The following is a 23,546-nucleotide window of genomic DNA, read 5'->3' as shown; positions in this document are numbered from 1 at the left end:
CTGCTTAAGTGATCTTACAGTATGTGTAGCCTCGCAACATTGCTTAATATTGAAATACTGAATGTAAAGTGGTTATTAATAATGTTAGTTTTATTTATTCACCTCTAATTTAAATGCCTATAACATATTGAAATCATTTAATAACATGTAAAACAACACACATGGACTGACGATTCTACACAACAACATATCTATGAACCACATATGTCATAAACTCGAATCAAGTGATGTCGGAACTCGATTATGCTATTATAATTCTCGATCTCAAACCAGCATGGATCTCTGATCCATATAGTTCAGAATCTTGATTCCAAATATGTTGGAAGCACGATTCCATAAACGATGGAAACTCAATTCCAAATATGTTAGAGTCACGATTCCATAAATGATGGAAACTCGATTTCGCAGATGTCGGAAACTCGATTCCATGGATGACAGAAACTCGATTCCGCATATTCATGAAACTTGACACTTGGAGTGTCCAACCTAGGGGGGTGGGAATCTCGATTCCAAGGAAGCCGGAATCTCGATTCCATAAGTGGATGAAACTTGGACCTATTCCGATCGATACTCAAATCCTGAAAATTAGGAATCTCGTTTCCAACGATTCCTATTGTACGAACAACGATTCCTACAATGAGAAACTTTTGGCCAAGCGCGATTTTGCGATTCCGGTTCCTAAAATGATTCGGGTTCCCAGGCGTTTCCAACAACTATGGTTTATGCCCATTCTTCAAGGGTATGATCTTCTCGGCTATGTCGATGGCTCCCTCCATTGAGCTGCTAACTTTCTTCCAGCTGCCTAAGATCAGCCCTGCGTTTCTCAATTGGAAGCGACAAGATCAGCTGTTACTTAGCTGGATTATCTTGACCCTCATAGAGGGCATCCATGCCCAGATCGTAGGGCTTACCACTTCCCAAGAAGTATGGACTGCACTAGAACGCTCATTTTTCGAATCACTCACGAGCACGTATAATGCAACTGCAACTCCAATTGCAGACCATCAAGAAGGGATCCTTGCTGATTATTTTAAGCAAGCAAAAAACATAGTCGATCATCACACTGCAGTAGGAAAGCCAGTGTCTAATGATGACTTGATACTTCACATTCTTGGTGAACTCCCCCCGAGTATAATTCGTTTCAGACCTATGACTACAAAGTCTGATCCAATTACCCTTAATGCTCCCTATGGTATGTTGCTAAGCCAAGAGATTCGACTCTCCGACCAACATTACATGCTGGATATTGGCTCTCCATCAGCCAATCTTGCAACCACACAAAACAACTCAAGAAGGGGCCGTGGCAGTCAGTTCCTAAATCGTGGACGTGGTGGCCATGTTCGTGGGCCATGGTCAGCAGCAAAACAATAACTCCTACTTTGGAAATCAGCAAGGTAATCGCCCCCACATATCTTGTCAAGTATGAAATCGTGTGGGCCACTCAGCCCTCCAATGTCGGAAACAGTTAAACCATGCATTTCAACCTGATTTGGGTGTAAACCTGAATGCCTTTTATGCGGCCCATTCCAACATCAACGATGCATGGTACCCAGATTCAGGAGCTTCTAACCACATTACTGCTGATCTCTCCAATCTTTCTCTCCACTCAAAATATACGGGACCAGCACAGATAAATATTGGCAATGGTACAGGTTTGAGCATAAAAAATATTGGCTCCTCAAAACTCATTACAAACAGCTACATCTGCTCTTCGCAATATTCTACATGTTCCTTCCATTTGCCGCAATTTATTGTTAGTTAATCAGTTTACGAAGGACAATGATATTGTGTTTGAATTTCACCCTGCCTATTTTGTTGTAAAGGACCGATCAACAGGGAGAGCTCTACTACCGACTAAGGATGGTTTATACCAACTGGAGGTAGCAAAGAAGAGGAACAATAAGAGTACAAGTTCAGCATTCCTTGGAGAAAAAAGGAATGACATAATCGACTGGGCAATTCAGCAATACGCACAGTTAGGAGAATAATTTTTGAAAATAAATTACATGTTCTCTATAATAAGGCCCCCCATGTTTGTGAAGCATGTTAAAAAGGGAAAAGTCGTAAACTCCCTTTTTCGCACTCATCCACGATTAGTACTAAGCCATTGGGTTGAATATTTTCTGATGTATGGGGACCTGCACCAGTTGCATCTATAGAAGGCTACTGTCATTCTGTTCATTTCTTGGATAGCTTTAGTCGATTTACATGGATATTTCCTCTTCTTCAAAAATCAGATGCTTATAACACTTTTTTCTAAAGTAAGGCTTTGGTTGAAAACTTATTTGAAAGACGTATCAAGTGTTTACAAACAGATTGGGGTGGAGAATATCGTCGTCTATCTCCATAGTTAGCTTCTTGTGGGATAAAGCATCGTCTATCTTGCTCACATACCCATGAGCAGAATGGTTCTGCTGAACGAAAACATAGACATAATGTCAAAACAGGTATGTCCTTACTTACTCATGGATCAGTACCATTTACCTACTGGAATCATACCTTTGAATGTGCAGTTTTTCTAATAAAAAGACAATGTTCTGCCGTTATTGGAAATGAAACACCCTTATTTAAGATCACACCAGATTAGTCATTTCTACAGGTGTTTGATTGTGCATGCTACCCCTATATACGCCCATAACTAGCACAAAATGGCGTTCTGCTTAGTCCAATGTGCCGTCCTCGGCTACAGTTCATGTCATAAAGACTACAAAATGCCTTAACATGACCAATGAAAAGCTCATCATTTCACAACATGTAATTTTGGATGAAAATAAATTTCCTTTTGCAGGTCTACAGGGAAAGTCATCCTCTTCCATTACTAGCACATTTGTGCAGTCCCTCACACCAGCACTACCACCTTTAGAGGGGTCTTCTATACCAATACCTGATCCAGGGCAGCCTCGCTTTGAACCTTGAGGTGGACAACAAAATAGCCTGACAGGTTTATCTAATTTGCCATCAGGCAGTCCATATCACAACCCACCTCAAAACCATCACGCTCTACGACGTGAATGCTCCAACCAAGAAGTTCCACCACTAACAAATACCCATATTCCTCACTCTACTCCGCCAAACTCCAATAGCACTACACCCACACCACCCAGTACAGATAGAGCTCAAACATCACAGTCTCTTAACCCATTACTTGTTGATCCAACTGCTCCTATAGTACCCAATATTGCGACCCACCAATGCCCCATCACTCCTCCGACAATACCCATTGAAAAGCACCCTTCCAATCCACACCGAACCCATGCCACGCGCACTAGATCTCTGGATGGCATCTTTAAGCCAAAAGCCTATCTTTCATCCAAGTATCCCATAACCAATGCCGGACCCCATGATGTTAAACCCACTTCCTTCTCTCAAGCTAGCAAAAACAAGGAGCGGAGAGAAGCTATGAGTAATGAATTTAACGCTTTAATCCAAAATGGAACATGGGTGCTTGTTCCATCCCGGCCCAACATCAATGTTATAGGTTGCAAATTGATTTTCAAAATAAAGCATCGGGCTGATGGATCGATTGAGCGACACAAGGCCCATCTTGTGGCCAAAGGGTATAATCAATAACCAGGGATTGATTACAAAGACATTTTCAGGTCGGTTGTCAAGCATACTACCATAAGAACAGTAGTGAGCATTGCGCCAATTAGACAGCTAGATGTACACAATGCATTTTTGCATGACCCCCTTACAGAGGAAGTGTTTATGGCTTAGCCGTCCAGTTTCATTGATCAACACCATCCAACCCATGTTTGCCGCCTTCAAAACGCAATTCATGGGTTGAAACAAGCCCCACGGGCATGGTTTCACCGTCTAAGTACCTTTCTTATGGCGGTTGGCTTTGTGGGATCCAAAACAAATACTTCCCTCTTTGTTTACAATGATAACCGTTATGTGGCCTATATTCTCATCTATGTAAATAACATTCTTGTTACAGGGAATAGTGGCATCTTCATTAACAAAATCCTTCATAACTTGGGCCATGAGTTTGCGCTCAAAGATCTCGACCCCCTACATTTCTTCCTAGGGATGGAAGTCGTCCCTCATGATGGCGGGTTACTTCTCTCACAGCGCAAATACATTACTGATCTACTTTAGTGAACTGGTATGGATGGTGCAAAACCCCTCTCTAGTCCACTTGCAAGATCTACGACACTATCCCTTCACTCTGGGGACCCTCTAGACAATGTTACATTATACCAAAGTACGGTCGGGGCACTTCAGTATCTAACCTTCATGCAATCTAATCTTCCCTATAGTGTCAACAAAGTGTACCAATTCATGCATCGACCTACGTCTGATCACTAAGTGGTAGTGAAAAAAATTTTGCGCTATCTAAAGGGAACCATGACATATGGTTTGCCCCATAACCTAGACCTCTCTGCCATCTTTGATGCTGATTGGGCCGGTTGCCCTGATGATAGCAAATCCATGAGCGGTTATGCTATTTTTATGGGACCGAATCTTATATCTTGGAGCTCCTGTAAACAACAGGCAGTGGCCCGTTCAAGCACAGAGGTAGAATATTGTGCGCTTGCTAGTTTCGCAACAAAATTAACTTGGTTGCAATCGCTCCTTGGGGAACTTGGCATCTTCTTACATAAACCACCTATTCTTTGGTGTGACAATGTGGGGGCCACCTATCTTACTGCCAACCCGGTTTTCCATACGCGCACTAAACATGTGGAAATCGATTTTCACGATGAAGTATCGAAAAAAGATCTTGATGTACAATTCATGTCAACAAAGGATCAACTTGCTGATATTTTTACAAAACCTTTATCCGGCAGTAGGTTTCAATATCTACAATCCAAACTCAACATTCGTGACAGTACGTTAAGCTTGAGGGGGCGTGCAAAGGGATAACCCATAATCATCCAAATCTTTGGGTTATCCCTAATATTGTGGTCAATGTCATTCAAATAGTTGTAACAAATATAAAGTCAAACTCATTCAAAATATTGTTGTAACGACACATCTCATGTATATCTTGTGTTATAAATACACAATCGCATCTCACATGAAAGTTCAAGAAAGTGATATAGAGACTTCTTCAAAATATTTGGATCGTTCTATTATGGTAAAGGGATAACCCATAATCATCCAAATCTATGGGTTATCCCTAATATTGTGGTCAATCTCATTCAAATAGTTGTTGTAACAAATATAAAGTCAAACCCATTCAAAATATTGTTGTAACAACACATCCCATGTATATCCAAAAGTATGTATATCTTGTGTTATAAATACACAATCTTATCTCAAGTGTAAGTTCAAGAAAGTGAGATAGAGACTTCTTCAAAATATTTGCGCTGCTCTATTATGGTATCAGAGCCTGGTTCTATAATAGAACAACTCAAATATTTTGAAGAAGTCTCTATCTCACTTTCTTGAACTTACACATGAGATGAGATTGTGTATTTATAACACAAGATATACATACTTTTGGATATACATGCGATGTATTGTTACAACAATATTTTGAATGGGTTTGACTTTATATTTGTTACAACAACTATTTGAATGAGATTGACCACATTATTAGGGATAACCCAAAGATTTGGATGATTATAAGTTATCCCTTTACAAGAAGAGTTGATTCCACACATAACCAAATATAGGAAGTAATCCAACCATATTCAATCTCATGGGACTCCCAACATTACAAAAGCATAGACCAAATAGACTCCATGCTAAATCAACTAAACAACCACCTCTCCCATTTCAACTATCAAAACAATACTATCTAACACCGTCTATACACTTTAAACTACTCCAACAACACCATTTGACAATATCCACTCTATCACCCATATGAATAAAGTCAAGCCACATTTTACCGACTCAATACAACCAACACCAAAACATAAACTTGGAGTATATCTTTTTGAGTTAGGGAGCATATCATGCCTGACATTATCCAAATCTCACTACTTTCTATCATAGAATACAGACAACCAAGTAAGTTATGTTAAATTGCTTTACCATACCTTAATCATTACTTGTTAGAGAGCACGAGGACACTTGCAAGGTAGACCACAAACCCTATATGCTTCCCCATGTATTTTGGAATGAGAATCATTACAATGCTTTTGAATTGGACCTAAATTGACAAGTCAAAACTTCAATTTTCAGGTGTTTTCATATTCTTATTTCCTTTTGCAGTATGCATCATGGTCCCTTTTTAATTAAACTTTAGTTGCTTTCCATTTTCTTAGTTTATCTGTTGGGGTTGTGTGGCCATTTAAAGTCCTCATGAGATAATGTACTGCAGTCATATATAAAGATATGTTGTCTCCAGTGGGAGTGTGGTCCAGATTGGACTGTAAGGCATTATTAGTGCCGAGACTCACCTGAGTTTTGGCTGACTATGGCTAAGGGTGATGTCTAAAACCTGTAGCCCTGGACATTTTGTGCACAACCAATAAAAGTTTCAATGTGGGGCTATCCCTTGATGAATTCGGAGTTGTACCTAGTGTAGTTGGTAAGGGCAAAAAATCCTCATCATTACCATCACACAACATGATAGCCATCTAGGAAGCGGCCCTCTGGATGAGTGTGTGTTGTGTACATGTGCAAGAGATGCCTCCCTGCAACAGTGGATTGTGTTAGAAGGACCCATCGAGCATAGTGCTAGAATGGGGACTGGACTTGTCCTCGGGGAGGAATCTGTAATCCATGGACTAGGATCGTGTCTCCTACATTTATTGGCTGACTTTAATAGTTCAATCATGAACCCCTGTGAAGGGCTGTGGGTCATAGGAACTATTGGGTCAGTTTGAGAAGGTGCAGTGAGATACGGTTTCTAGAAAGGATGTCCTAACTCTTTAAATCCAATTCCTATCAAATCCTCTTTAATATGATTAATTCTAAGGAAAAATCATTTTTCTAGATTTATTTAATTTAGAGAGAAAAATGAAATATTTAATGGATTTATAAAAAAATTATTATTCTAAAATATAATATAGGGTGTAGGGGCCCATTGGGATTTTGGACCGACCACAAATAAGCCCCCTAGTTGGGGCATGGGGTCTACATGGTATCCACGTATGAGGTGCCCCACTCCGTTCTTCTTTCCTTTTTGTGTGGCTTGTGTGCTAAGCCACCTTTTTTATTGGAAAAATAAAGGAAAGTGCTATGTAGATAATTTGATTGATTTCAAATAGGAAAGTGTAGATATTAATTGAAATTGATTTATAAAAAAATAATATTTTCTCCACACAATATTTGATGGGAATATAGTTATGGAAATTGAGGGATAATGGTTCCACCTCATTCCATTTAATTATGATGGCTGATCTAAGGAATGAATAGATGATTATATCTTCAACCCACAGGTCTCTATGATCAAAAGTCAAGATTGAGTCTCATAATGATGACAAAAAACCCTAACCTCAAAAACCCTAGTTTATTATAAATATTCTCTATGGGGGTTCTTTTCTCTACACCTTTTTTACTAGCCTCTCTCTCCCTCTCTGAATCTTAGAGTAGGCACACTGCCCTTTATCTCTCTCTATTTCTCTCAACTTAGCTTAGGGTCTGATTGTAGAAGGTAGAACCCTAAGCAGGGCACGCCCAAGCTAAAAGGGGCCACGCCTTAGCTTATGTGCATTGAGATTTATTTATGTGTTGGGCCTCGATCAAAGTCTTATCCCATGTCACGTTCTCAAGAGGTTTTGCCTAGGCTTTTCCGATTTATGAGACAAGGTCAGACCGAGATACTGTACACCATTGGAGGAGGAGACCCAATGGGTGGTGTACGAAGTCCTTGGGGATAACCTGAGGCAAGGTATTCGGTATTACTCAATTTATTTCTTTCTTAAGTTTATTCATAATGTCAAGCACTTTTTAGAATTATGTTATGAATGGGTTTTCTTTTCGATGGCAAGCAAGTGAGAGTCATTAGCATTCTTTGTAATTTTTATTAATTCATATATTGTATTTGGACACTTGTAAGTGATCCGAGTAGTGAAAATAAAGAAAATTTTAAACGGTATATACTTGCTTAGGTCACATAGTCCTACTTTCATTATCAAGAGTTGATACTTCTTAGAATACCAACATAATGAAAAGCATTTGTTGTTTCAAAGTCATATTCTCACATAACCAACAAGTATAAGCCTACAGGCAATTATCCCAACCTTTGCTTGCAAGGAATTCATACTAGGTTGTGTTCCTAATCCATGAGTCGAAATTTGCCTTTATGCGTCTTTTAAGGAATACGAACCTCCTTTTGGAAAACACCTATATTTTCATGTGCAAGAATAATCTTCCAACATCAAAGAATATGTGCATGAGATAACAATTATCTAGAAAGGGATTCATGGCGTCTTCCCTTTTATGAGGAAGGGAGTCAAATGAACCCAGGATAACAAAATTGAGTGGTGTCGAAGGGAAACACGACACCAAGGGAGGTGGGGACCAGCAGCACTTGCAGTCCTTAAAAAGAAACTGATGGGGAAGAGGAAAATGGTCAAAAGCTCCCCAATTACATTTAGTATGGAAATGAAGGTGAGGTGGGATTCCTCTAATGGCCTCTACATCCCTCATATTGAAGAGAAGGATGAAAAATAACATAAATATAAATTGAACAAAAGATAAAATATGTTTGTCTGGTCATAACCTTGTATATGAAAGACCCCTAAAAGATAAATGCTTCTAATATCCATACCACCCCCAACAACAGCGAAGGGTAGTAATTACAGTTGGGATTTTGATTTATTAATTGACGATTTATTCTTCATTAATTGCTATTTACTGCAATGAATTCACTCTTCATTTGCATGTACAAACATGAAATCACGTGTCAATAGTCATTTCCTAAGCACTCCCTGACACCAAGAGTAGGTTTTATAACAAGGTCAGCAATTTCCTAGAAACAAGATTCCCTTGGAAAACTCGCTGTACGTCATTTAGTAAGTGAGTGTTACTATGGAATCTCCATCCTGTAGAAACCACATTCCTTGATTTCTGCTCATCAGGTTCTTGGGGAGCACTATATTACGGAAAATTAAGGTCTTATTTCATTGCAGAAAATTAAGTTCTCCCTCCCATCCCCCTTCTCTTCTCTCTCTCTCTCTCTCTTTATTTTCTCTTCACCATACCAATCGATCCTTAGACATGATAGAATGCATGAAGGTGATACTACCAACACGTCAACAAGGATAGGTGGCCTCTCTCTCTCTCTCTCTCTCTCTCTCTCTCTCTCTCTCTCTCTCTCTCTCTCCAGGTCTTTGTAGAAGGAAAATCATTCTCATCACTCAGGCAGTCCAACCCCAATAACAACAAATAACACAAGAAAGACCTTTCTAGAGGGAAAAGCGTTGCTCCTATCCCATGAGGAGGGACCCCATTGTCAAGTCATTGGGACCAATAACATGAGGAACAAGTCATTAGGACCAACGACTTGAGGAGAGCAAATCATTGGGATGACTTGGGGAGCAAGTAATTGGGATACCTTGGAGCGCAAGCCATTGTGAAGACCATAAAAAGCGCAAAATGAGGACTTTATGGGTCACTTTTCTCTTGGTTTTCTTCGGATCTCCATCCTATTAGATTAGAAGTCTCTCCTTTCTAGAGCCTCTTTTTTCTCTCTGGTTTTCTCTCTTTAAGGGATTCTCTCTCTCTCTCATCTCCCCCTTGGGCTTTTCTATCTAAGAGACATTTTTCTCTCTCTTAGGTTCCTTCTCTCTTTGGTTTTCTCTTTGTCTTCAAAGGATCTCTTTCCCTCTCTAGGTTTAAGGGGCTTCAACCCAAAAGTGACCCTCAAAGATCTCACGTCGGGTTTTTACATAACCTTCACAATAAATTGCTCCCCAAGGCATCCCAATGACTTCTTCCTCAATGCATCCCAATGACTTGCTCCCAAGTCCCTTGGGTACTCTCCCTGGTATGCCTCCCCACCTTAGGGTTAATGCTTGAAACATTAGCTTTTAAAAGCATCTAAAATCAATAGCTTGCATGTCTCCCTTCCACCTTGGCACGAAAATTTTGAAAGATCACAAATACTTAGTCTTTCGATTTCATCAAAGTACCTTATGTGAAGCATCATCTATAAAGGTGATGAAGCATAAGGCACTACCAAGAGCCTTTATGTTCATGGGACCACATGAATACACCACATCCAAGATTTTTGTATCAACCTTAGAGTCCTCTCTAGCAAAGGGAACTCTATGTTGCTTGCCCAATAAGTAGAGCTCACATGTGTTCACTATTTATTCTTAATACTGGAAAGGATATGCTTCCTTATTAAGATATGTAGTCCTTTTTCATTTATATGGGCGAGAGGCCTATGCCACAGAACTTCCATGGTGGCATTAACCTTACCATTTGAGACTTGAAGTTGTGTTCTATAAGCACATCTTGCCTTTGGTCATGATAAGAGATCCCTTTGTCAACTTCTAATATCCCTCACACAACACTGAGTGGTATCCTTCATCTTTAAAGCATCCGCATGATGAGGTGTAGACAAAGATGTATTACATGTTTGACATCCTTTAGCACTAGCTTCATGTCAATGCTAGTCTTTATATGTACAGGTCCTCTTCCCACAACCTTTGATGAACAATTGTTCCCCATCTTCACAAAGCCAAAGTCTTTTATTATTTAAGAAGTAAATACCTAACATGAAAAGATGCTCCAAGATCTATAACCAAGTAAGAGTTGTATCAAGTTGATGAAATTGTCACCATAGCTTCCTACCACCCCTACATCTTCTTTGTTTGTTACTAGAGTGGTTCCCAGCCACCCTTCTTGACATCATCCTCCTCTCGTTCTCTTTTGAGCTTTCGACGCTCTTTCTTATGTGCCCATGCTTGTCACATTGAAAACATGTAATCCCCATGAGTCAAGTCATGAGCAGTCATGAGCAGTTTGATGACTTGACTCGTGGTCACTTTCCCTTTTGGTGTTGAGTTACTTATGGAGATGACCAAGGTCACCCAACTGTCCAGTAGTGAACTGAGCAATGATAGAGCTTGCAGCCCATCATCGATAGACATCTTCATTGTTGTGAGCTTGTTGACAATGCTGTGTCAGATTTAGATACTTTGCAACAGAACCTCCATCACTACGCTTCAAGTTCACCAACTTCTATATTAGAAGCACCTTGTTTCTGGTGGTTTTCTCTCATAAAAGTCTTATAGCTTATTCCACAGCGACTTTGTGGATGACTCGCTGGACACATGGTGGAATACAACAACATCCAACCACTATCAAGTAGTCCACTAGCCTTTCGCTCCCGCCTCTTCCACTCTTCCTTAAACATGCCTTCAGGCCTGTGCTCTATCTCCTCAATAAGAGCATACAAGTCCTTGCAATACAAGAGATCTCCCTTCTTCAATTTTCAGTTGATCCAATTAATCCCATTAAGCGATATCATCCTACTCCTGGTATTGGAATCCTTTTGTTCCGGACAAATACTGCCCATAGCCTGCATCGATAGCCCAAATCCACCAACGGGCATACTGATGGTTGGTACGGCTACGCCAATCTCATAAAATTGTCGATACAATTACATTATCACACCGATGGTTTGCACTTGCACAAATCACCAATTGTCTCACTCAAGCAAATCTCACCATACCCATGGTTTGGAGTTTACACCATGCTTGTCTTACAACCACTAGTCTTACTTCATCAGATGTCTACAACTAACAGAAGATGTTTGATGACCACTGGTGTATTGGAGACAAGGACACTGGATTTGGCACCACTTTGTTGGGGCTTAGGGCTAAAGCCCTCTTGCAACAATACAGATTCACACAACAAAATTAAGTGTGTATATGTGAGTCTGTGTGTGCATGAGTAGGAAAAATAAAACAAAGAAATAAGCAACAGACAAATATTTTATGCAGGTCACCCTTGTGGGCTATGTTTAAGGGAGAGAGGCAAGGAATCCCTACAAAGGATGCACATTACATGGATTATATGACGCAACTGACCTTCTTTCAAGAGTCTTTCTCTCTCTTGAGCTCCCTTCTTCAAGAAGTTCTCAATCTCTCTTGATATTATTATTCAAGATGATATGTACTATCTTGCATTACAAGTCTCTCTCTCTCTGTGTTGAGGCTTTTTCTTTTGTCTAGGTTTTCTCTCTTCATGGGATTCCCTCTATCTCCCCGTTCTCTCTCTCTTAAAGGAACTTTTCTCTTCTTAGGTTTTCTTCTCTCTTGTGTTTTCTCTCTCTAAAGGATCTCTTTCTCTCTCTTGGTTTGATAGGCTTTAAGCTAACAGAACAGTGACCAACAGAACCTTCAGAACAGGCTTTTTATAGCCTTCAAAACAGATTGCTCCCCAAGGCATCCCAATGAATAGCTCCCCTAGTCATGGATAATGTTGACTTGCTCCCCAAGTCATTTAGCCACTCTCCTGAATAAGTGCCCACCAGTTAGGGGTAATGACAATGGGGCCCTCCTCATGAGATGGGATCCCCCAAAAAAAGTAGAGAGCAAAGATGCCTAAAGGGAGAGAATGAGATAGTAGCTAAGGCTGCTACAGGTGGGCCAGCTTTTTGTTGGCAGGCTAAAGGTGAAGCGGAAGAAGAGAGGAGGATGGAGATTCGTGGTGGATTTGATGGCCTATTGCATGAGATTCATCAACTGCAACCTTTAGAATTCCCATTTCTCTGTCTAAAATTACCCCTCTCTCTCTGTCTTCCCCATTTTCATCTAGTCTCCAGTAAAATAAAGATGCATGGATCTTTGATTGTTTTGATCTTTGTTCTGGAGGACGTTTGGGATCGGGCTTTCTTCCTTGGCTTTTACTGGAATTTTTTGAGGACATTTATGTAATGTGATTTGAAGATCTCGATGTGAGATGAAATTTTGTCTTTGCCTGTAGACACACCCACTTTTTTATCTCTTTCCTTTCTTTGTTTATTTTCATTGTACTCATGAAACTATATCTTTGCTCAACAAATCTTATCCTCGGAAACCACAAGGGTTATGATTGGATATCAATATTTAAAAGAAACTTTATTTTTCTGGTCTTTTTCTTAAAAGAATAAAGATCAGTTTCATTTGGTTGTATCTATAATTGTTATGTTTATTCTAGTAGAAGAATTTGTTTGAAGAGGAGAGATCTTGATTGTTCTTTCTTTCATTAAAATGACTAAGGCTTTGGATTTTCATTCTGTTAACAGGACATTACTGCCTTGGATATAATTTTTTTTTGTATGTTTGATAGTAGTGTTGGATATAATTGACACATTTGATAAGTTAAAATCTGATATAGATGTTATTTGTATTTTTTTTCATTTAGAGTGACTATTTGGTATCTTAAACAAATAATTGATGTGCATATTGTTAGGATTATGTAGCTATCTAAAGGCCTTATGCGAGCATGTACAAAAATTATTTATAATGATATGCTGGCTCCAGTGGGAGTGTGGCCCAGTTTAGACTATCAAACATTGCTAATGCCTTGGCTCACCTAAGCTTGGACTAGTTATGGCTCAAGTTGATGTCTAAAACCCATACCCCTAGGCATTTATCCACAACTGATAAGGGTTTTGATGTGCGGTTATCCCTTAATGAGGTTGGAATTATGCCCAGGGTAGTTGGTCAGGGACAGGGTGTGACTCATGTGTGTGATGGTTGGCCAAAGAGAACAAGGTCCAAAATGAGGGTATGTGTTGTGTACATGTGCCTCATCATTACCATCGCACGACATGCACACTAGATAACCATCTGGGAAGCAGCCCTCTAGATGAGGGTGTGTGTTGTGTATATGTGCCGAAGAGATGACTCCTACAACATTGGATTGTGTTGAAAAGACCCATGTGGTATCATGCTAGAATGAGGCCTAGCTTGTCCTCAAGGAGGAACCTGTAATTCATGAGCTAGGATCGTATCTGCTTCATTTATTAATTAACTTTGATATTTCAATCATGAACACCAGCGAAGGATCGTGGGTCATAGGAACTATTAGGTCAGTCTGAGAAGATACAGTTTCTATAATGGATAAAGTCCTCAATATATTTTGTTATATTCCTAACCCTTTGGATCCAATTCCCATCCAAAAATTTTTAATATGTTTAATTATATTTTAGTTATACTTTAGAATAATTAAAAATAATTTTTAAACCTCTCTAGATATTTTATTTTATTGAAAAAGAGTCTTAAATAAGAAAAAATCAATTTTCTTGATTTATTCCATTCAGAGATAAAATAATATATTTAGTGTTTTTATGAAATTTCTTTTATTACTCTAAAATATTATTTAGGGTGTGGGGGCCCCTTGGGATTTTTCGACCCACCACATATAAGCCCACAATTTGGGGCGTGGAGCCCACAAGGCCCTCCATGTGTGGGATGCTCCACTCCCTCCTCTTTCCTATTTTGGTGTGGCTTGTAATGAAATCCATCCACTTGTTTTAAATCAAAGGAAAGTGTTATGAGATGGATTTGATTGTTCTCAAATAAGCAAGCAAAAATTAGATTTGCAAAAACATAGTATTTTCTCTACACAATTATTTGATGGGAATAGAGCTATGTAGATTGAGGGATAATGGTTCCGCCTCATTCCTTTTAATCACGATGGCTGATCTAACAAATGAATGACTGAAATCTCTTCAACCCACAGGTCTTCATGATTAAAGGTCATTATTGAGTTTCATAATGATGGCAAAACCCTAAACCACAAAACCCTAACCTCTATTCTATAAATACTCTATTTTATATATTCTCTATACACGTTAATTGGATTGGTCTCTCTCTAAGCCCTAGAGGTAGGTACGCCCCATTCTCTCTCTCTATTTCTCTCTCATTTAGTTAGGGTTTTATTTTTGTGGAAGCTACAAACTCTAAGGGGCACGCCTAACCCACAAAGGTGGCATGCCCAACCCACAAAGGTGGCACGCCCCAAGCCTATGTGCTTTGAGTTTCGAACTTGTGTTGAGCCTTGGTCAAAGCCCTATCCCATGTCATGCTCTCAAGAAATTTTGCCTACGCTTCCCAATTTACGAGACGAGGTTAAACCGAGATCCCATGTGCCATTGGTGGAGGAGACCCTGAGTAGGGTGTACGAAGTCCTTGGGGCTAGCCTGAGGCAAGGATGCGGTATTGTTTTATTTCATGTTTTCTTGAATTCAATCAAAGTGTCATGTAATTTTCAAATTTATATCTTGAATGAGAATTTGTTTTGACAACAAGCAAGTGAGAGTCCTTGCCATACTTTGTGTTTTTATTGGTTCATATATTGTATTTGGACTATTATAAGTGATCTGATGTTAAAATATAGGAAAAGAAAGAATTTTTTTTGTCGGTTTATACTTGCCCGAGTCACATAGTCCTACTTTCACATATCAGAAATTAAAACAACATGCAGATGTTGTTGCATCATGTAACGTACTTTCCATATCTTCTCTTTATTGCAATTGTTGACAGGGATCTTTGGATGATTGCTTTGGATTTCCTTAAAAAATATTTGCTTGTAATGGTTTAAAAATTGCTTGCGATGGTGTACAAAACTTCAAAAATTATGAGTTCTTGCTTTGGTCGTGTTCTACATTAAGGAATGCATTAGTTTATGTGGTTCACTAGTTCTTGCCTCACATATTGCACAACTCACTAGAAGAGGCAAGGGAAACAAAATGTGTATACACAAGTTTGTTAAAGTGACTAAGAAAATGGTCAAGTAGTTAACCCAAAAATTACATGTAACAAATTTATTATCTATATCTTGTTCAAATCCAAGGTCCTAATCAATTGAAAAAATTTATCAATAACAAATCAATAACTTTTTATTTGAGCCGTCCATGAGTGTTGTATTTATGATTGTCATAATATGGATGGACTATAACAAGAAAATCTCCATTGGACAAATATATATCTAATCAAACAACCATTCAATGAAAATTTGATGTAAAACAGGCTAATTTCCAGATTCCTAGGTTTCCTACAGACTAAACCAAACAACAGAAACTAAATTCACCAGGTAATCAAGGCATGTTATCAAACTATATATTCCAATAATCAGGTTTCAAGATTCCCATGTTTCCAAATTCCCAAATTTCTAGACTCATCATTGAATTTCCATACCATGTCACCAAACTTGCCCTAATTGCCCCCTACCCTCCATATGCAACAAAGATTTCAAATCTAGTCTTCCTTCATAGGCCATGACAACCATTACATCAAATCCTTGTTTGATGCCCAAATATCCTTTGGCCCTAGACTCTGATAGTTTTCAGCTACTAAATGCTCTCAAGATGACATCTCATTACAATGTCCAACGGCCGTATACAAATTTCCTTAGCAACATGTCAAGCTACTAGTAGACAAAATACGATATTGGGTACCACGAGCATTTGTCAATGTGATTCAGTCCCAAAGGAAGATATCATCTGTTCATCCCAATCAAGAGCCAAACAAGTTTCAACTACATTTCCAATAAAGCCTTAAAGACTGCCTTTTCATAAAGGAAAACAAAGAGAGATCTTGCCACCAAGGTTTACCTGCATTAGTACACCATAACCTGAGTTTCAAAATGTTGGGGGTAAGGAAGCAGAAGTGGATGAAGAGATGGTTTTTCCTTTAGACAGGGATTGTTAATTTTTTGGTCGCAAGAAGACTACCTAAATTCAAAATTTTCTTTGGCAGATTATAATTTCTAAAGGTTCCTTTGATTTATTTGTTATCTTCTGAGGCTCAAGGTTCATGTGGCTACTGGCTAAAGTCTCTAATGCTGCCTTTATGTTTCAGTACCCTATAAATCAATTAGATTTTTCCACTTATAAGGATTATTTCATTAATGCTAACATTTGCCACCCAACCATGATGTCTTAGAATTTGGTAAATCTCCTGGGAACTGTTTTATAGTGTTAATCTGCATGCAGAGTTCAATAAAGATTGTTTGTCATATTTTGTGTAAGGTAGAACAGAAACATGTCTGATTTCTAATATATGCAGTTGTCAAAGTAAGCCTATCTAGAAAAATAGAAAGAGACGTATAATATCAAGGTTTTAAAAAAATGGATCGGTGACCTGGATTAGCTACCCCAAAAATCGTGTCAGATCGACGATCCGGATTGGAGAATCAGCCGTATTAGTAAGATCCGACAATAAAAAAAAAATCAAAAAATACTAGAATTTCTTAAAAAAATTAGCTTTTAGGTTTTCAAAAAAATACTGGTATTGCATTATAATTTTTTATAATTTTACTAAAACTACTTATATACTGAGAAACTGTATCATGCCTAAGTGTTTGTTGTCCATAACATCTATGTTATGGTCAAAATAAGATTTAAAATCTAATTCATTGAAATAAAACGGATCTCTATACCTCAAATTTTTATAGTGAAAAATAATAATAATCTTACAATAGTTTTGGACTCTTTGGGTTGATAGAGAAAAAAAAAATTATGACCCTCACAAATGAACTGCCATGTTTTTACCAAACCAAAATGGCAATCAGGGAAAAAGCTATGATCTTCGATTTGTGCTTTCTCACCACACATGCTGTTTCTATTGGTTTTCTTTTTGTTTTTTTTTTCCAGTGGTTTTTTTTTTTTATCAATTTTTTTGTTTTAAATGTTCAATGCAAAAATTTATTTGTTTCATGCAATAGTGCTAAATGTCCCTAGCAATATCGTTTCATGCGGTGGAGTGAAGCAATATTGCTATTCAACAACCCAAAATTTATTCGTTTCAAGAGTGCTAAAAGTCCCAAGCAAAATTCTTTCACGTAGTAGAGTGAAAAGGCCTGAAAAAAGTCCGCATCGAGGATTTAAAGAAGTAAAAGCAAAGAAGGAAAAGAAAGAACATGCAACTATGTAAAGGTATATACATAAGCATTCAACAAGAGAATGAAGTATGAAAGTGAAGGGAGAAGGCATTCCATAACCCTCATGATGACAGGAAATCTGCTGTCATGAGTATAATCACCATCTAATCAATGGGTTGAATGGTATTCATGTGAAAATAGAAGCAACCTGTAAAGTAGTTCTGGATGGTCCCACCACATATTCATCACTATCCAATCCATTGATTGGAAGGTGATGACCCTCGCAACCACTGGTTTCCTGTGGTAATGAGGGTAACATTGTACTTTCCCTACCCTACTGAACACAGAAAAAACAAAGTAGACTTCTCAACCAGAAATATTACCCATTCAAGTTACTTGGCGACATTGTTAGGAACATGATCTAGACCATCCTATTGAGAAAAAAATTGTCACCAAGTAACCGGGTGTGTCCTTGCCATATCTGTATAGCATATAAAATTAATTGGAACCAAAAGTGTCACTGTACTTCACTTACTTCAATGAATGGGTGTTTCACGATCAAGTAGAGTTAACAAACATAATTCCAAGCAAAACATGTTTCCATGAATGTCATCTAGTGCACACTACCATTATCACTTTGATAACATTTTGTTTTCTTTTATCTCTTCCCAATTCAAGGCTACGTCATACTCCAGTTATGCAGAGTTCCATTGAATATGTCACATAGTTGCTGCCAAGTGACTCATTGTTCGAACAAAATCCATTAGCACATCAATGTTTCATTTATTTGATATACCGCTCTTTTATGTCTTCTACAACAATTTATTTGATAGACAGTTGATATATCTCTTTTATCTATTCTAGAACAGTTGTGAATGATGAATCAAAGAAGTTCATGGTGGAAGTATAGTATATGCATGTCTTACTCTCATATCACAAATTCTTTGAAGAGGATTCGTTGGAGTTTCCAACCACACAAGTTTTGTTGATCGGCCAATTGCAGAAGCAACCACACTCAAGTCAGTCATATCTACTCGCCTGAAATATTGTATCCACCCATTTATTAACTCCAATGATCAAATAATTCCATTCACGGAAAAAGCAAATGGGAGCAAAACTAACTTCACTGTGATTCCGCTTTTAGGAACAACTTTTGAGAGTAACCGATCAGAACCTCCATACATATCATCGCCTGCAACGATTTCTTGACCTGAAATTGGAATTTTCAATTAATATTCATAGTTCTTGACAGATGATAGATGTTTGAATATAAAACTTTATTTGAGAACAAGTTACCAGATTCAACAAGATGAGTGACAGTAGCCAAAGCAGCCATTCCACTAGTGAAGCAAAAAGCACGATCTGCCTTCTCCAACTTGGCTATGAGCCTGATGATTTGCAAGTACACAGATGTCTATGCTTAATGCTTTCTGAAAAAATGCTAAACATGTACATGGCTTGGCAAATTGTAAGCTTTTGCATGGTGTGTCATACTATGATATCAACAAGTTTGCTGACATCAGGACAAAGAATAAGATTATGACAAAACTTGCAAACTGAGCAAGTTATACATGTTAACATACTGTCACTCACTACAATTGAGTTTATACTAACCTCTCTAGTGTGTCCCTTGTAGGATTCCCACTTCTGGTATAGTCATATGGGCCATTCTCCACAGCGGAAGGCTGTACCACAATACAGTAGTGTATTAAAAAACAAGAAAGAAAAAGATGAGGAGATTAATTGGAGCCAATAAAGAAGACCCATCTAGGATAATCTATAAAAAAGAAAAAGAGAAATGAAAAAGGACAAGCAAGATAGCTACACCACTATTCTCGCACACAATGTCCCGTCAGACAATCACCTTTAGAGACTAGATACCATGACCAGTTTGAGAAATATATCTTATCATGGTTATAGAGATAGCAAACAAACTTCAAATGAACACACCTCTAAGAATATGTTTCTAAAAAGACACCACCTAAACCAAATTCATATGTAAATGAAAAAAAGGTAACAGGACCCTTTACTTTCCTCTGCCTTCTGATATGTCGAATAACAGTCAACATGAAAGGCCAAGTTTCCATTGGATACAATGTTTCAAGAGGAATACATAAATTGCAGGATAAAAAACAAGTTCAAAAACACTTGTGGGATAAAAAATGAGCTCAAAAAAGGTCAGATATGGAAATGCAGAAGATGAGATAGAAATTCAACAAAGAAGTAGCTCAATAGGCCCAAACAATGAAAAATGGAGGAAGAAATTCCAACACAAGTCATCAAAATTTGAACTTTATCGGGTTGTCCATTACCTGATTAAAAGTAGCTGTCTGATACAAAGGTGTACTGAGAGCATCATATGGGTCGAAGGAATTGCCAAAATTTGTCAGAATTGTCGAAACACTCGGCATTTTTGTACTCAAATCTGTAATGAAAGGCGTCCAAATCCAATTTGCAATTAATTAAAAGGAACCCATCTGGGAAAATCAATCCAAAGCGCATCGAAAATTAAAGATTTAAACCGGCATGCATAAAGTAAGAACATGGTATCTAAATGAAGAAAAGAATACTGGGGTCTTACTGAGCTTATGGGAAGATTCATCCACGCATTCGGATACATCACCAATCAAAGCTGACATTCCCAAGTCCCTCTCAGAAGTGCACCTCACTCCAACGCCTCTTCTGATGCTGCAAAACTCTGCATTTCCTGACAATCTCTCGAGAGACATGCCAGTTGCCAACACCTGCACTTGAGGAAAACAAATATTCAAGGAAAACCCCATAATATAAACCAAAACCCATTACACAAAAGAGAAATCAATGGAAACCAAAGAACAAAACTGAAAAACCAGAAGGAAAATAAAACGAAAAAAGGTCAGCTTAAATCAAAACGCATTTCAGAAATGGAACGAATTGAGAACACCAAAAAAGGGAGAAGTATTGGAGTGTGCGCTTCGATTTACTTGAATTCGTGTAGTGTAATGGACTGACCTTGTCGTTGAGGGCAGCCTTCAGAGAGTTGAAACGAAGGGAAGCCATGTAGGTACGTTGAGGAGTAAGGGTTTATGATTTATTAAAGGTTTATATATATATATATATATAATAAGAGCCGTGAAGATGTTCTATAGAAAAATTGAAAGCAGATAAAATAGCTTGTCAACAGGCAAATATTTGTTTGGAAACAAGATTTTGAATATCTTTTTACAAAATGTCCTTAGCAGCCTTACAATCAATGCGTATGAAGAAGTGTTGATTTAAAACATCACTTTGTAATTTCGTAACACAATGTATTATGGCAAGTAATTCCTTTTTGACAGTAGAGTAATTCTTTTGTATAGGATTCTATGCTCTTAAAGTAAAGCGAATCAATTGTTCAATGGAATTATCTTTTTGTTTGAGTTTGCGATCTAAACCTAATTCTGAAGCATCGAATTCAATGACTTTAAAAGCAATAGGATTAAGTAATGTTAAACAAGGTAGTTCTTTGGCTTTAAATTTAAGACGTTGTACAGCCAAAGTATGGACATTAGTCCATAATGGAAGATTCTTTTTTAACCTATCATATAAAGATTTGGCTTTTATAGCAAGATTTTGATAGAAATTACTAATATAATTCAGACATCCTAAAAATCGTTGTAATTCAGTTTTATCTAAAATTTTATCAGGGAATTTATCAGCAAATAAAATTGATCTATCAATAAGGATAATTGTTCTTTGATTAATATTATGTCTAAGAAATCTGATTTTAGTTTGGAACAAATTTAATTTTTTTGCGGAAACAACTAAACCAGCATGTTTGATAGTATTAATAAAAGTATGAAGATGTTTGAAATGTTGATTTAAAGAATCAGAATAAACTAAGACATAATCTATATAAATAATCATAAATTTATAAAAAGGATTGAAGACATCATTTATAATTTTCTAGAATTCAGATGGAGCATTTTTAAGACCAAACGGCATTACATTCCATTCATATTGTCCAAAGGGAATATTAAACGCAGTTTTATATTTGTCTTCTTCTTTGATCTGAATCTGCCAAAATCCTGATTTTAAATCAAATTTGGAGAAGATGACAGCATGTACTAATCGATCTAATAAATCTTTTTTATTAGGAATAGGATATCGAATCCATTGTAAGACCTTATTGAGAGGTTTATAGTTGATGACTAATCATGGAACTCCTCATTCTTGCTCAGCATTTTTATTGACATAAAAAGCAGAGCAGCTCCATGGAGATAGGCTTGGACGAATAAGGTTCTTTTGAAGGAGATCTTTTATTTCCGTATGACATGTTTGGAGTAATTCCATATTCATTTGAATAAGGCGAGCTTTTGTTGGGATTTTTGATTCATTAAAATCGGGTTCATACGGTAAACCAACAATATGTTATTTTCTGTTCCAGAAAGCAGTTGGTAATTCATGCCATATTTCTTGTTCAATAGTATCTTCAGTTTGGAGTTTTTCAGTAACGACCTTGTGTTTGATTTCAAGTTGTAATGATCATAAAAAATCCTCTTTCTGTTTGATATGATTTTTAACTGTATTGATTTCTTTAATTTTGGGTTTATCAAGAAAATCGAATTTAATGCAAGTGTCATGAATATTTGTTTTAATTCCTGATTGAGTAATTTTCATTGGATATAAAAGGGTGAGAAAATGTACTCCAAGGATTACCGCTTGGCTGAGTCCTTTGACCATTATGAAAGTAGTTGGGAAGCAATGGCCTTCATTGCATATTTTAGCATTTGACAGTCTATATTTGATAAACAGTTTGCTTCCATCAGCAGTGTTCAAGATTTGGGTTGTTTTATCAAAATATTTTGTAGGGACTAACCCTTCATTTAGGCAGTTGAGATCTGCCCCTGAATCGACTAATGCTAAAGTTTGAAATTCATATTCATTACTTATAACTATTGTAACTAAGATAAACCATTTTTGTGTAATAACTTTATTCAAAACATTTACAGATTTACTCGTTGATGTTTCTCTATGTTTTGGATGAGATGTTCGGATGAGGTGATCAAATTCAATAGAATCTGTATCAGTATCTATTTCTGGGGTTTCATTTTGGAGTTCTAAAATTTGTATTCTATTTTTTAAGTGTGCAACTTCTGCTTTTACAGTATTTACTTCTTGTTTGAGGTCATCAATAGTTGGTTCTTTTTTATACGCTTCATGCTGACTTATGCGTTTCATGATATCAGAAAAATTATATTCATCCAGTGGTTTGATTAAAAGAATGGGTTTTGATTTTGTCTTTGCAAGATTGATAAACTGAGTAATTACTTCTCGTTTTTCATCAGGATCAGAAATTTTCTCTATTAAATCTAATATAAGATTATCTTCTTTTGTTAATGTGTGAATATTCGAAATAGGACACTTAGTAGTGGAGGAACGACATTTACATAAGTCTTCATCATTTTCTGAACTACTTGTTGTATTTGACCAATACAGGTCTTCATCATGAATGTTACCAAGAAAAGATGTATTACTACTGGAAGAAGTTGTATTTGAATCTGAATAAGATGGAGAATCGTATATTTGGATGATATCATATATTTTATTTCTAATTTGTTCATCTAATATTACGGCTGCAATTTTCTTTTTGACTTTATATTGGCTTTTGTAATGACCAACTTTTCCACACTTATAACAGACAGGAAGTTTTTTATCTTTTTTTTGAGATGATTTATTAAAGGCAAATCTTTTTGTAAATTTATGTTTTCGTTTGGATAAGTTCTGGGGTTTATCCTGTTTTGGTTTATCCTTATATTTATGTTTTCTCCGTTTATGGAATTTATGTAAATCATGAGGTT

General features: G+C 37.3%; 1 protein-coding gene across 8 annotated transcripts in view; it reads right to left on the bottom strand.

The window, feature by feature from the left end:
• CBL (cystathionine beta-lyase) overlaps positions 1-20,800 on the bottom strand; it is a 38,032-nt gene extending 17,232 nt beyond the window's left edge. For 4 of the 8 annotated variants that reach the window (XR_016044140.1, XR_016044141.1, XM_006859072.4 and 1 more), the window contains exons 1-7: positions 20,719-20,800; positions 20,309-20,471; positions 20,040-20,152; positions 19,342-19,412; positions 19,024-19,115; positions 18,850-18,937; positions 18,654-18,765 (exon numbers count right to left, since the gene is read on the bottom strand). Coding sequence is in view for 3 of the 8 variants with exons in the window: in XM_006859072.4 (XP_006859134.1) it covers positions 18,654-18,765; positions 18,850-18,937; positions 19,024-19,115; positions 19,342-19,412; positions 20,040-20,152; positions 20,309-20,471; positions 20,719-20,766 (687 nt within the window). In the remaining 5 variants the exon portion in view is untranslated. Of the gene's footprint in view, positions 1-18,653; positions 18,766-18,849; positions 18,938-19,023; positions 19,116-19,341; positions 19,413-20,039; positions 20,153-20,308; positions 20,472-20,690 lie in introns of all 8 variants that reach the window. The other 4 variants (XR_016044144.1, XR_016044142.1, XR_016044143.1 and 1 more) reach the window with 3 other exon arrangements.
• Between the last annotated feature and the right edge of the window lie 2,746 nt (positions 20,801-23,546).

This window comes from Amborella trichopoda, chromosome 11 (assembly GCF_054954075.1).
Source record: "Amborella trichopoda isolate Santa Cruz 75 chromosome 11, AtrichopodaSantaCruz75HAP2 v2.0, whole genome shotgun sequence".
In the NCBI taxonomy this organism is placed as follows: Eukaryota; Viridiplantae; Streptophyta; class Magnoliopsida; order Amborellales; family Amborellaceae; genus Amborella; species Amborella trichopoda.
This window is presented reverse-complemented; position numbering and strand designations above follow the sequence as displayed.